Source organism: Manis javanica, chromosome 4 (assembly GCF_040802235.1).
Source record: "Manis javanica isolate MJ-LG chromosome 4, MJ_LKY, whole genome shotgun sequence".
NCBI classification, from domain to species: domain Eukaryota; kingdom Metazoa; phylum Chordata; class Mammalia; order Pholidota; family Manidae; genus Manis; species Manis javanica.
In genome coordinates this window covers 158,946,207-158,958,400 of record NC_133159.1, presented here as the reverse complement: position 1 = coordinate 158,958,400, position 12,194 = coordinate 158,946,207, and the positions used below count along the sequence as shown (strand labels likewise).

Genomic DNA, 12,194 nt, shown 5'->3' with positions numbered 1-12,194 from the left:
GCCAACCTAGCATGTGGAAGCTGCCAACATACAGGGGGTGCGAGGAGGTGGGTGCAGGAATGTACTGTGCCCTTAGTTCACTCAGCAAGATGGTGGTGCTTGGTTCTGTGGCTCTCTGATGCATTACTTTCAAACCTGGTAGGAAACACGTGGCCAGCCTCAGCTCCCCATTCAGCCCCATACCCCATGCCTTACCCATCCCCCCATAAGTACAGCCAGGGAAAACATAGCTGAGGCAGGGAAATGGGGTACTGTGGGTGTCGTTCAGTGGGTGAGATCTGGACCCACGCACAATGTCCTAAAGACGTGCTTGTTTTTCGGCTCCTGTGGCCTCCTCCCATGGCACAACACCTCAGGAGAGAGTGGCTGAGCTCCTTCTGGCCCCCTCCTCCACAAATGACCCCACTACTACCCGGACCCTGCTAACCAGCTTTTGGGGGGAGGGGCAGAAAGAATCATGGACACTCCCAGTCTCAGCCTGAGAGAAAGTTCAAGAGGGAGGAAGAAAGCAGGTGACTGCCAGTTCCTGCCATCAGCAGCGGGCAGGACGTGGACCTCTGATGGTTGTGAGTGCCTTGCAGGGCACCCACAAACCATTGCTCTGTCCTCCGGGCTCTTGTTCTGGTGTGGTGGCCCCAGAGGTTTAGAGCTGGTCCTTTACCTGAATGCTTCTGTCCAAAGTGTGTGTGTGTGTGTGCGCTGGTCCTTTACCTGAATGCTTCTGTCCAAAGTGTGTGTGTGTGTGTGTGTGTGTGTGTGTGTGCTGGTCCTTTACCTGAATGCTTCTGTCCAAAGTGTGTGTGTGTGTGTGTGTGTGTGTGCTGGTCCTTTACCTGAATGCTTCTGTCCAGTGTGTGTGTGTGTGTGTGTGTGTGTGTGTGTGTGCGTGCGTGCTGGTCCTTTACCTGAATGCTTCTGTCCAAAGTGTGTGTGTGTGTGTGTGTGTGTGTGTGTGTGTGTGTGCGTGCGTGCTGGTCCTTTACCTGAATGCTTCTGTCCAAAGTGTGTGTGTGCTGGTCCTTTACCTGAATGCTTCTGTCCAAAGTGTGTGTGTGTGTGTGTGTGTGTGTGTGTGTGTGTGTGTGCGTGTGTGCTGGTCCTTTACCTGAATGCTTCTGTCCAAAGTGTGTGTGTGTGTGTGTGTGTGCTGGTTCTTTACCTGAATGCTTCTGTCCAAAGTGTGTGTGTGTGTGTGTGTGTGCTGGTCCTTTACCTGAATGCTTCTGTCCAAAGTGTGTGTGTGTGTGTGTGTGTGCTGGTCCTTTACCTGAATGCTTCTGTCCAAAGTGTGTGTGTGTGTGTGTGTGTGTGTGTGTGTGTGTGTGTGTGTGTGTGTAGGGCAGCAGACACCTGCACCCTCCCTGCTGAGAGGTTAGCAGACTTAAGGAAAGAGGAACTGGGCAGGCCCACAGGTCAAGTGCTGGCCCAAAGTTCCCGGGGAGTTGACAGCAGAGCTAGCTCTGCTGGGACTGAAGTCCTGGCTCTGCCTTTCAGGGTTGTGCTCTTCTCACTGCCTGTCAATGGAACCAATCCTTCATTCCCGTGTTTATTCACTGAACAAATGTCTATTGGGTGCCTACTATGTACCAAGCATGAGTCTAAATGGGAGCCACAGACAATTCAGGACAGTGCCAATGAGCTCTCCAATGCAGGAAGCACTGGGTCTTGGGGGAACCTGGAAGAAGGGTCACTCCCTCAAACTGGGGAGGCCCAGAGAGGCTTCCCAGAGGAGGTGAGGCTTGAGTGGAGTCTACAAGGCTGGTTAGGAGTTAACCTGGGCGGACAAGTAGGGGGAGTGTTTAAGACAGAGGAAGCCGGTGACAGGCACATGTTCTTGGCACTTCACTAGCAAAGTGTGCTCTCAAGATGGTGGTCCAGAGAGGGGTCAGCAAGAGCAGATCACAGTGGGCCTCAAGTCATGTTAAGGAGTTGGACTTTGTCCTGAAGCTGGTGTGCAGCAATTGAAGGATTATAAGCATCAATGGCAAGACTGCCTTGGTTGCAGTTTGGAGGAGAGACTGGAGGCCTGCCTGGAAACAGGTGGAATTCTCCAGGTGAGAAATAAGGAGGGTTTGCTTCAGCCACAACAGTGGAGTGGGAAAGGAGGCAGTGGTTTCCAGAGACAGCCAGCAGTTGGAATCAAGAGCCCTTGGAGAGCAATTGGAGGAGGCCAGTGAGAGAGAAGGAGGCATCTGGGGTGACTGTGGGTGACTGTCACCCCAAACATAGAGAAAGCAGGTGAAAAAGCCAGGACAGAGGCAAACATGATGCCTAGCTCTGGACAGGGTGGATTTATGGCACCTGTATGAGGACATCCAAGAAGAGAAGAGCAGAGGGCAGTTGGGAGCTTGGTCTGGAGAATCAGAGAACCACAGACAGCTCCATTTTGAGGTGAAGCCTGGTATTTTGAATCAAGGGCAGGGGTTAATTTTGGTTTACAGATAAAGGTCATTGAGGTTAAGCAACCTTCCCATAGTTACACAGCCATGGAGCAAGGACTTGAGCTCAGATCTTTGGATTTCAAGTTCTGTGGTGTCCATGACCCTAAGTCTAGCATTAGTTTGCCTGTCCCAGGATGTCCCAGCTTCTTAGAGAAATAGGGGGCTAGGGAGGAGGAAACAGGTGTCTGAATACGTTTCTGTATCCTCTGCATGTGCCTTCTGCCTGAAATTGAATTTGCCCAGAACTGGCAGGCAGGGACATTTTTAGGTGGCTTAACGATATTGAGAGATGAGGAGAAAAAGATTCTTAGATTCTTGTCTCTTGGTAACCCCATGTCCCCAACTGACATACAGTCACTCGACGGTGGTTGTCAGCATGTGGGGATTTTAACAACCTTAAAGTGGGCTGGAACTAAACCCAAAGAGGCTGGTGCTATGACCACAGCTGCCTCAGGTCTTGGGAACTGAGCCACTGGGGACCCCTCCTCTCCTTCCCAGACTAGTTACTCCTGTCTCTGCTATAGTTCTGCCCCTGAGTGAGCTGAGGTCAGACCTCAGTCCCGGGTGTGGCTGAAGCTTTTCACCATTTGCAAGGGAACTAAGCTGGGGCCACCACGGAGGACCTACATGGTGTTCTAGCCCAGTAACCTAGAGAAAAATCTTGTCTAAGCCCCAAAACCTACATTCTCAGAGAGGTGTGCCTTGTCTCCCTGCTGAATCAAGCCTTTCCAACCTCTTGTCTCTCAGGGGTTTTTGTTTGTTTGTTTGTTTTGCTGCATGTATTTGTCTCGCCAACTAGATGGGGAAACTCCATAAGAGTCGGACTGGGTTTGTTTTGTCCACATGGCATGTTTTCTACCTTCTGAATCATATTTGTCAAATGAATGAATAAATGAATGAAAACCCCCTAATATTCAGATTCTGGGCCTCACAGCAGAGGTGGCTCTTGGCTGTTTACTAGAAGTGCTCCAGCCAGCAGAACCTCACTTTCATTCTGCACTTGGTGATGGGGTGGGGGGCAGGATGCACTAAGATGTTCCATCCCCCCCAGGAAACAGATGGTAACAATGTTGAAAACATTACTGCTTCTTCCAGCACCCTTCTGTGTCCCCACCCTACTGCACCCTGCCAAATCCCCAGTTCCTTCTTTCCCAGGGCCGAAATGGGTAGTCAACTCTCTCTCTCCCTGGGCACCAAGGTGGGTGGGATGAAAATTCTGTATTTAGTGAACCGTTCTCCCTCTTTTCTTCCCATACTTTCTCAGTCCTCTTCAATTCATGCTCACACTCCCTTTTTAATACTTCAAGCACCATTTCTCAGGCTAGAGCTTAACTCACCATACATCATCCAATAGTTAACACTTTTCTACTACATGTGGGGCACTGGACCAGGCAGCAGGGAGTAGGGGGCACACAGGGAGTAGGGGGCACACAGCAAGACAGGAGCCTGCCCTCTAGGACTCACCATTGAATGGAGGAAACAGGCATGCCAGGCTATACAGTCTCAGTGTAAAGAGAAGCCCCATTTACTTAATAACCAGGATAAGGTTTGGGAAGTAGATGACTTTTATGGAGGCAGGTAAAAGGTCCCAGGAACCATCTTTCTGAGAAGCTGAAAGGCATTCAGGAGGAGGAAATGCAGAAGCAAAAGCCCAATAAGAAAGAGCCAGGCGTGCGTGGGCAAAGACCAGTGGATGCAGAACATGGCAGATGAGAACCTGCAAAGGCAGGTGGGGCTCTTCATGGAGGGCCTTGAGTGTCAGGTGAGGACACTGTTCTGAATCCAGTGGGCAGCGGGGAACCATTGAAGGTTTATGAGCTGTGGAGTAACAGGCTCTGAGCTGTGCTTTTGGATGGTTAAAGGGGCTTTTGGATGGACAAGGAGAATGCCTTGTCCAAGAGGGAGGCAAAGACAGGGAGACTAGTTAAAGGGCTATTCCCTAGTGGAGGGGGGCACTAACGGGCTGTCGGAGGGTGGTGGCAAGGGGGTGGAAGGTGCCCATTCTCTCTTACTAACTGCCCCCTCAGCCTGAGGTTGGTTTCCCTTCTCTGTTTCTCTTTTTGTTTTCTGGGTTTTCCCAGTTTAAGCAAAGAAGGAAATTCACAACAGGAGGCTCCCTCTTCCTCTCCCTCCTCCAGCCTGGCTGTCGCCTGGTCCAGATTCTCCTCTGCTGACTTTTTCCATACGGACCCCTCTGTAGGGGTGGGAGATCTCTCTTTTTGCTCTATCCCTATGTTCAGATGCTCACACTCAGGGAAGAGGGAGTTGTGCCTGAGCAGTTGGTTTGTTAATGGTAGAAGCAGCACTGATTTATTCCTGAAGTTGCTCAGCACCAAGGGACCTGCAAAAGGAGGGGAGACCCTGCTCTTCCTCAAGGGAACTCATTTTGAGTGCGCCTACAAAACCCACCACACTAGTGAAACGACTAGAGATCTGTTGAGGGTTGGAATATTCTTTTGGCACAGAGAGGATCAGTAAGCTCTTCTGCCTCACGCAGCTCACCAGAAGGAGGGTGGCTTAGAGTTTAGCTTCAGCCTAGACATGGCACTTGGAGAAGGGAGAGTTGGGATCCAGTTAAGGCCACTGTTGTCTAGTCTCCCCGATTTGCAATGGGGCAACTCTGGTGTTTCTCAGGGCAGGGGTAGGCTGTGGAGTCCAGACCCCACTTTCCTTGCACCTCCAGAGCTCTGAACAGGCAGCTCTTCTTCACGGTGACGTCCATCGCGCCCGCGAGGGGGCCAGTGTCCCAAGGGATTCTCAGGCCCCGCAGGTGACTCGTGGGGCTTGGATGACCTTTTAGGCGAAGTCCGCCAGCCCTCCCCAGTGGGAGGGGCTCCAAGCACCCGGGCTCCACCCGCGCCCCCCAGAAGATCGCCGAGTCCTGCCCCTGCCAGGCCCGGGACGCACCATGGGACAACGGATCGCCAAGTTGATGGGAATCTTCGGGAAACAGGGTAAGGGAGGCACAGCGCATCCCATCCGAGGGACCTCCTTGATTCGACCCCCACTTGTGGCTTCCCGGATCTGGGACCGTCCGGGCGGATGTGCTGGGGGACCTCGGGCTCAGAGGGTGCTGCGCCGGCGCTCTTGGCCGTCTCTGCAGTCTCCTCTGCTGCCGCCCGGTCCACTCTTCGCGGGTGGCGCGCGCTCCGGGGCGCAGAGCTGGGTGAGCCTCATTCCCCCCGGCTGAACGCTGCGCTGGTTTCCTGCAGCGTGACTTTGCGTTCGGCTCTTTCCCCAGACCCCTCTTGGCAAGTCCAGAGCCCCGGACCTTTCGGACAATCACTTTTCTGGAAAAGTGGAGCGAGGAAGGTGGGGGACATTCCCATTGTCCGGGAGTGGCGCAGGTGTCCGGAGCCCAGGGGGAAGGAAAGCTGTGTTGTTGGTGTTTTGTGGGGAAGGGAGGAGGGGGAGCAAAAGTGGTACGGGGGGCAGACGCTGACACTTGTCTCCTTCCTGGGAGGTCTCGTGGGGCACATAGTCCCTTGGTCATCAGGTTTGGCTCTGACTCAGCCTTTCTCTCGGATGCTTCCAAAGCACAAGGTTGTCATCGTGGGAGTGGAGAATGCAGAAAAGACCACCACTCTCTACCAGTTGTAAGAGGGTTCCGCGTTCCCTGGAGCCAGGAGAAGGGATGGTGGGAAAGCTGGTGTGACCTTTCTGGTATAGTGACCCCCTAAGTTCAGTGGCCCCTCGCCAGGCATTTGAATCCTGCCCGGTAACTCCACTGCTCCCGCCATCCATCCCGGGTCCCTTGCCAAACCCAGCTGCAAGCCTGACGCTATCGCAATCTGCGTCTTCTTCCCGCCTCTCTGCTCTTCTCTCCCCATAGCTGCAGGCTCCTCCTTTCTAACTTCTGCGCGCGACCTTTGCCGCTTAACTTTTCCTCCTTTCTTCAAACCCTTCCGAGAGGGCCAGCTTTGGGTCCGGCTGAGCACTGTAGTTCCTGGTTTAGCAGAGTCCCGCACACGTGCCGAGTAATTACCCGTGCGAGCTTTTCCCGATGATATTCAATCTCTGGATGGCATCTCGCCTGTTTTGGGGCCTTCAGAGTATTTTCATAGGAAAATTATTCTCTGAAAAAGTAACATATGTAAATGGTTCTTAAAATCAGAAGAAAATGTCTAACCCCATACATAAAAGTAAATTAGAAATGGATCAAAGACCTGAATGTAAGTCATGATACCATAAAACTCTTAGAAAAAAACATATGCAAAAATCTCTTGGACATAAACATGAGCGACTTCTTCATGAACATATCTCCCTGGGCAAGGGAAACAAAAGCAAACATGAAAAATGGGACTATATCAAGCTGAAAAGCTTCTGTACAGCAAAGGACACCATCAATAGAACAAAAAGGCATCCTACAGTATGGGAGAATATATTCATAAATGACAGATCCGATAAATGGTTGACATCCAAAATATATAAAGATCTCACGCAAACAAAAAGCAACAAACAAAAAGCAAATAATCCAATTAAAAAATGGGCAGAGGAGCTGAACAGACAGTTCTCTAAAGAAGAAATTCAGATGGCCAACAGACACATGAAAAGATGCTCCACATCACTAGTCATCAGAGAAATGCAAATTAAAACCACAATGAGATATCACCTCACACCAGTAAGGATCGCCACCATCCAAAAGACAACAACAAATGTGGGTGAGGTTGTGGAGAAAGGGGACCCTCCTACACTGCTGGTGGGAATGCAAATTAGTTCAACCATTGTGGAAAGCAATATGGAGGTTCCTCAAAAAGCTCAAAATAGAAATACCGTTTGACCAAGGAATTGAACTTCTAGGAATTTACCCTAAGAATGCAGCAGCCCAGTTTGAAAAAGACAGATGCACCCCTATGTTTATCGCAGCACTATTTACAATAGCCAAGAATTGGATGGAAGCAACCTAAGTGTCCATCAGTAGATGAATGGATAAAGAAGACGTGGTACATATACACAATGGAATATTACTCAGCCATAAGAAGAAAACAAATCCTACAATTTCCAACAGCATGGATGGAGCTAGAGGGTATTATGCTCAGTGAAATAAGCCAGGCAGAGAAAGACAAGTACCAAATGATTTCACTCATATGTGGAGTATAAGAACAAAGAAAAACTGAAGGAACAAAACAGCAGCAGAATCACAGAACCCAAGAATGGACTAACAGTTACCAAAGGGAAAGGGACTGGGCAGGAGGGGTGGGAAGGGAGGGATAAGGGGGGGGAAAGAAAGGGGGCATTATGATTAGCATGTGTAATGTGGGGAGGGGGCACGGGGAGGGCTGTGCAACACAGAGAAGACAAGTTGTGACTCCACAGTATCCTACTACGCTGATGGACAGTGACTGTAATGGGGTTTGTGGGGGGGACTTGGTGAAGGGGGGAACCTAGTAAACATAATGTTCCTCATGTAATTGTAGATTAATGATACAAAAAAAATCAGAAGAAAAGAGAAATTCAAACAATACAAATGTATACAGTGAAAAGTTTCCCTCATCCCTAACTGCATTTTACTCCCTAGATCTTCCAGAGGCATTCCCTCCCTACATGCAAAAACGTGTGTTTTCTGTCATTTTAAACAAAGTGCTTCTCTGATGACCCTCACTTGTGTCTGTCTTGTTTTTTCATTTTTGCAATCCCTTGCTACTCAGAGTATGGTCCACAGACCAGCAGCATTGGCATCATCTGGAAGCTTGTTAGAAATACAAAACCCTGGGTCCCAGCCCAGACCCACTGAATTAGCATCTGCATTTTAATAAAATTCCCAGATGATTCAATTGCATATTAAAGTTTGGGGAGACTTCTCTAATAAGCCTCCCTTCTCTGGGGTCCAAGCCAGGGCAGGACTTGGTTTCACTCCTGTCTCCATATCGCTGTGCCCAGCAGAGGCTTGGTCAACCTGGGCTGAGTCATTTGAAGTTAGATTCAGCCTGACTTGGGAGCAGGGGGCTGGGGGCTAGAGCTGGCAGTGGACTGGGCTGAGCTCTTTGTTCCCTCTCCTACTTCCTCAGCTTGATGAATGAGGTGGTCCACATGGGTCCCACCATTGGTAGCAACGTGGAGGAGATTGTTCTGTGGAAGACCCACTTCTTCATGTGGGACATAGGGGGACAGGAGGCTCTGCGTTCCACCTGGAACACATACTACTCCAACACAGAGGTGAGGAGAATGTCAGAGCTGAAGGGTCCCCCAAGCCAGCTGTATGACATTAGCCAGCCACTTAACCTCTCTGAGCCTGGTTTCCCCACTTGTGAGATGGAGATCATAATAATGGCCTCCCTGAGTGGATGTGAAAATTAAATAATAACACAATAGTAAATGCATATGTGTCAAATCCTAAATGCAGCACAGTGTCTGTTAAAATCTTTGACTACTTCCTGGCAGCTATGTCTGCCTGCTGGCAGCTTTCTGTTTGAAGGGTTGGATGGGGTAGGCCCTCCTTTGTCTCCAGGGGCCTTACTTTCCTTCTCTGGCAACAGTAGAATTCAGTGGTTTCATTCCTGGAGTGAGACTGAGGCAGGTTCAAATTTCAGCACTGCCACTCCCCTGTTGTGGGGCAGAGGACAAGATCCATCACCTTGCTGAACCTCAGTCTCCTATTTGTAAATGGGGATAATAATAGTTCCAAGTGCACAGGGTGTGTTGATGCCCAAGGCTTAGCATAGCTGTGCCACGCTGTCCTCTGTCTGGAAGGAAAAGGGAATGGAAGCGGGACTAGTGCAGTGAGATCTTGAGACTGGACAGTTTGTTTCCTGTGGGGCTTGCATCAGTGTAGTGTCAAGGCCGGGGCTGGGGGAGCATGGTGGGCAGGAGACACATTCACCAAAAAGAAAACCCACCACTCATGGTTCTCCTCTGCTGGCATTCATCATCCTTGTCATTGACAGCACAGACCGGGATCGGCTGCTGACCGCACAGGAGGAGCTATTTAAGATGCTGGGTCATGAGGTAAGCCCCCTGAAGTTGGGAGAGGGCCCAGCATACTAGCTATGAGACCTCAGCTTAGTCACTTAGCCTCTCTGAGCTTCATTCCCGATCTCTCAGTCTCTGAGAATGTTGATCCAGCAGCTTGGGCAGGGCTAGTTTATCCCAGATGAAAGAAAATAATGCCCTCAGCACAACTGATCACAGAAACCAGTTGCTGGTTCAGGTCGTGACCCCATGTCTCATTCATTGTGGGACTCCTGAGAAGTCACTTCACCTCTTTAATCCCCAGTTTCCCCAAGAATAAAATGGGGAGGATCATCAAACTCGCATCTCATAGGATTGTCATAAGGATTATATGAGCTGGTTGAGTGGTATTCTGAGCTGTTGGTGTCATTTGATTGATTGCTACCTGGGCCTCTCTTGCTGGGACAGCAGGGGAGCAAGTGGGGACTGAGAAGGGGAAGCTGGTGGGAAGGGAGTCTGGGCCTGGGCAGGTTGACTGAGGCCAGGCTCCTGTCTACAGGCTCTACGAGATGTTTCTGTCCTTATCTTTGCCAGCAAGTAGGATATGGAGGAAGCCATGACCGCTGTGGAGATTTCCTGATTCCTTACTCTCAGTGGCATCAAAGACCACCCATGGCACATACAGGGCTGCTGTGCCCTCACCAGGGAAGGGTTAGTGGCTGCCCCACCTGGACCTTCAGGGCTTGGCCCACCTATGACTGACCACAGGACCTTCTCCTGTCTCTCCTGCCAGAATTTGGCTCACAGCTCCTGGGCCAAGTCAGTCAAGCCCCTATCCACAATTAAGATGCTGTGGGTAAGCAGTGAGCCAGACAGAGTCCCTGTTTTAGTAGGGAAAGAGATGATGCTCTACCTAAATACAATCATTTTTAGGTACTGATAAATATAGGAAGAAAGTGAAATTGAATAAGAGTGATAGAGGGGCAAGGACGGGTCTGATTTAGCTCTGGTAATCAGACACAGCCTCTACTAGGAGGTGACTTTTGAGCTGAGACCTGAATAAAGGGACAGCCATGGGAAGACCTGGGGACAAGCCTACAAGGCAAAAATCGCAGACTCTTTCTGATCTTGAGTTTCCTTCTATGTAGAAAAGGAGGGTGACTACCTACTCCCTCCTAGAGCTTCTGTATAGAGTAAGTGATACCATTCACTCAACATTTATTGAGCACCTACTTTGTGCCAGGCACAGTTCTAGGCACCAGAGAAACAGCAGTGAACAGACAAAAATCCCTGCCTGCATGGAACCGCTGCCCAGTGGGTGGGCTGGGGGCAGGGGCAGACAATAAACAATGAACATCAGAAAAATACATAGCAAGTTAAATAGTGGTAAGTGCTCATAGTAAAATTCAGGGAGGAAAGGGAGATTGGAAGTATGTGGGGGGAATGTTGTAATTTTAGATAAGGTATCCAGACAGGGGCAACTGAGAAGGTAACTGCTGAGTAAACACCTGAAGTATGTGAAGGAGTTGGGTCACATAGAAAGAGCCTGGAAAATTCTCTTTCCCTTCCTTTCTCAAATGGAATCAGAAGAGGCTGGGGACCCAGATGCCTGGTTAAAGAAGGGGAGACCCTGGCAGGTCAGCCTAAGGAACCATAGATTTCTGGCAGTGTCCTTGCCACCCTGGATCAGGAGGACCTCCTTTCCTCAATTCACAGTCAATTCAACTCAACCAGCATTTCCTAAGTACCCCCCTGCCAAGTGCCATGCCCTGTGTCAGGCAGTACAGATATGGCCAAGACTCCATCCTTGCTCTGGAGTTGCTCACAGTCTAAGGGCAGCACTTGCTTATGGAGACTCTTCCCAAGCTCTTGAAGTCACCCTGGTACTGCCCTCAGACATGGAGAGGGTGGGAAGGGGGCATAGGAACCTTGCCCAGAGACATTGCTAAGGCATGTCTCCAGGCCTCTTCCTCAGAGAAGCCCTCTCTGATTCCCAGACATCCAGAGACTTCCATACATCTCCTTCCTAACCTTAATCACAATATGAAGTTACAGAATTATTTGTTTGATCATTTATATAATACCCATCTCCTTGGCCAGACTGTAAGCCCCAGAGGGCATATCTGTGTTTTCACTAGTAACTGCAGCCCCTAGCATGGTACCTGATTCATAGAGGGCACTCAGTCTATTTATATTTGTAGATTCAACAAGTGGATGTAACTGTGGTCACCTCCAGGTAGGTATTGAGGGCAAGAAGGCCATCATATGCGACATGCTGATTCTAGCCCTGTTCCTCCTTCCCTGCAGGCTGCCCACTGGGCTCCAGTGGATGCAGTCTCAGGCCACTGACGACTGATGTCCCAGCCTGAGGCCAACCAGAAACTCTGGAAGTTTTGCTTGGACTATGTGGGTGGAAAACCCAAATGACTATTACGTTTTTATGATAAGAAGTGGGAGCAGGATCAGGGATGGACAGTGAGGTTGCCACAGTCCACCCAACCCTCACCGAGGAGCTAGACTGCCACCCTGAATTGCTGTAGACAAGACAACAGAAAAAGCCACCCTTCACTCCAGGGGAGCAGGTGTCCTTGGAGCCACCAAAGAAGCTGTCGGATGTGTTGGGGGATTAGGAAGTGGAGTTCCTCCCCTTGCACCCAGAAAAGGTTCTGGGTGCTGAGGGGGTGGGAGAGCAGACTAAAACTCCTGAAATTGCTCTTGACTTCCTAGAACCCAGCCCCAACCTCTTCACCCCCATCTCAGCTTTCTGGCCCCTCAGCCATCTTTGGGCAAAGGAGGTCCCACAATGGTGAAAGGCATAGGCTCAGGGAAAGGAAGTCAGAGCCCAAATCTGGGGGCTGGGTGGGG

At 50.2% G+C, this 12,194-nt stretch overlaps 1 protein-coding gene across 1 annotated transcript; it reads left to right on the top strand.

Moving 5' to 3' along the window:
- Positions 1-107: 107 nt before the first annotated feature.
- Positions 108-11,685, top strand: ARL5C (ARF like GTPase 5C). Its single transcript, XM_036990852.2, is given in 5 exon segments — positions 108-5,395; positions 8,450-8,596; positions 9,302-9,386; positions 9,889-10,040; positions 11,637-11,685. Coding segments are annotated over 4 exon segments (429 nt in total). The 5' UTR covers positions 108-5,395; positions 8,450-8,453.
- The last annotated feature ends 509 nt before the right edge of the window (positions 11,686-12,194 follow it).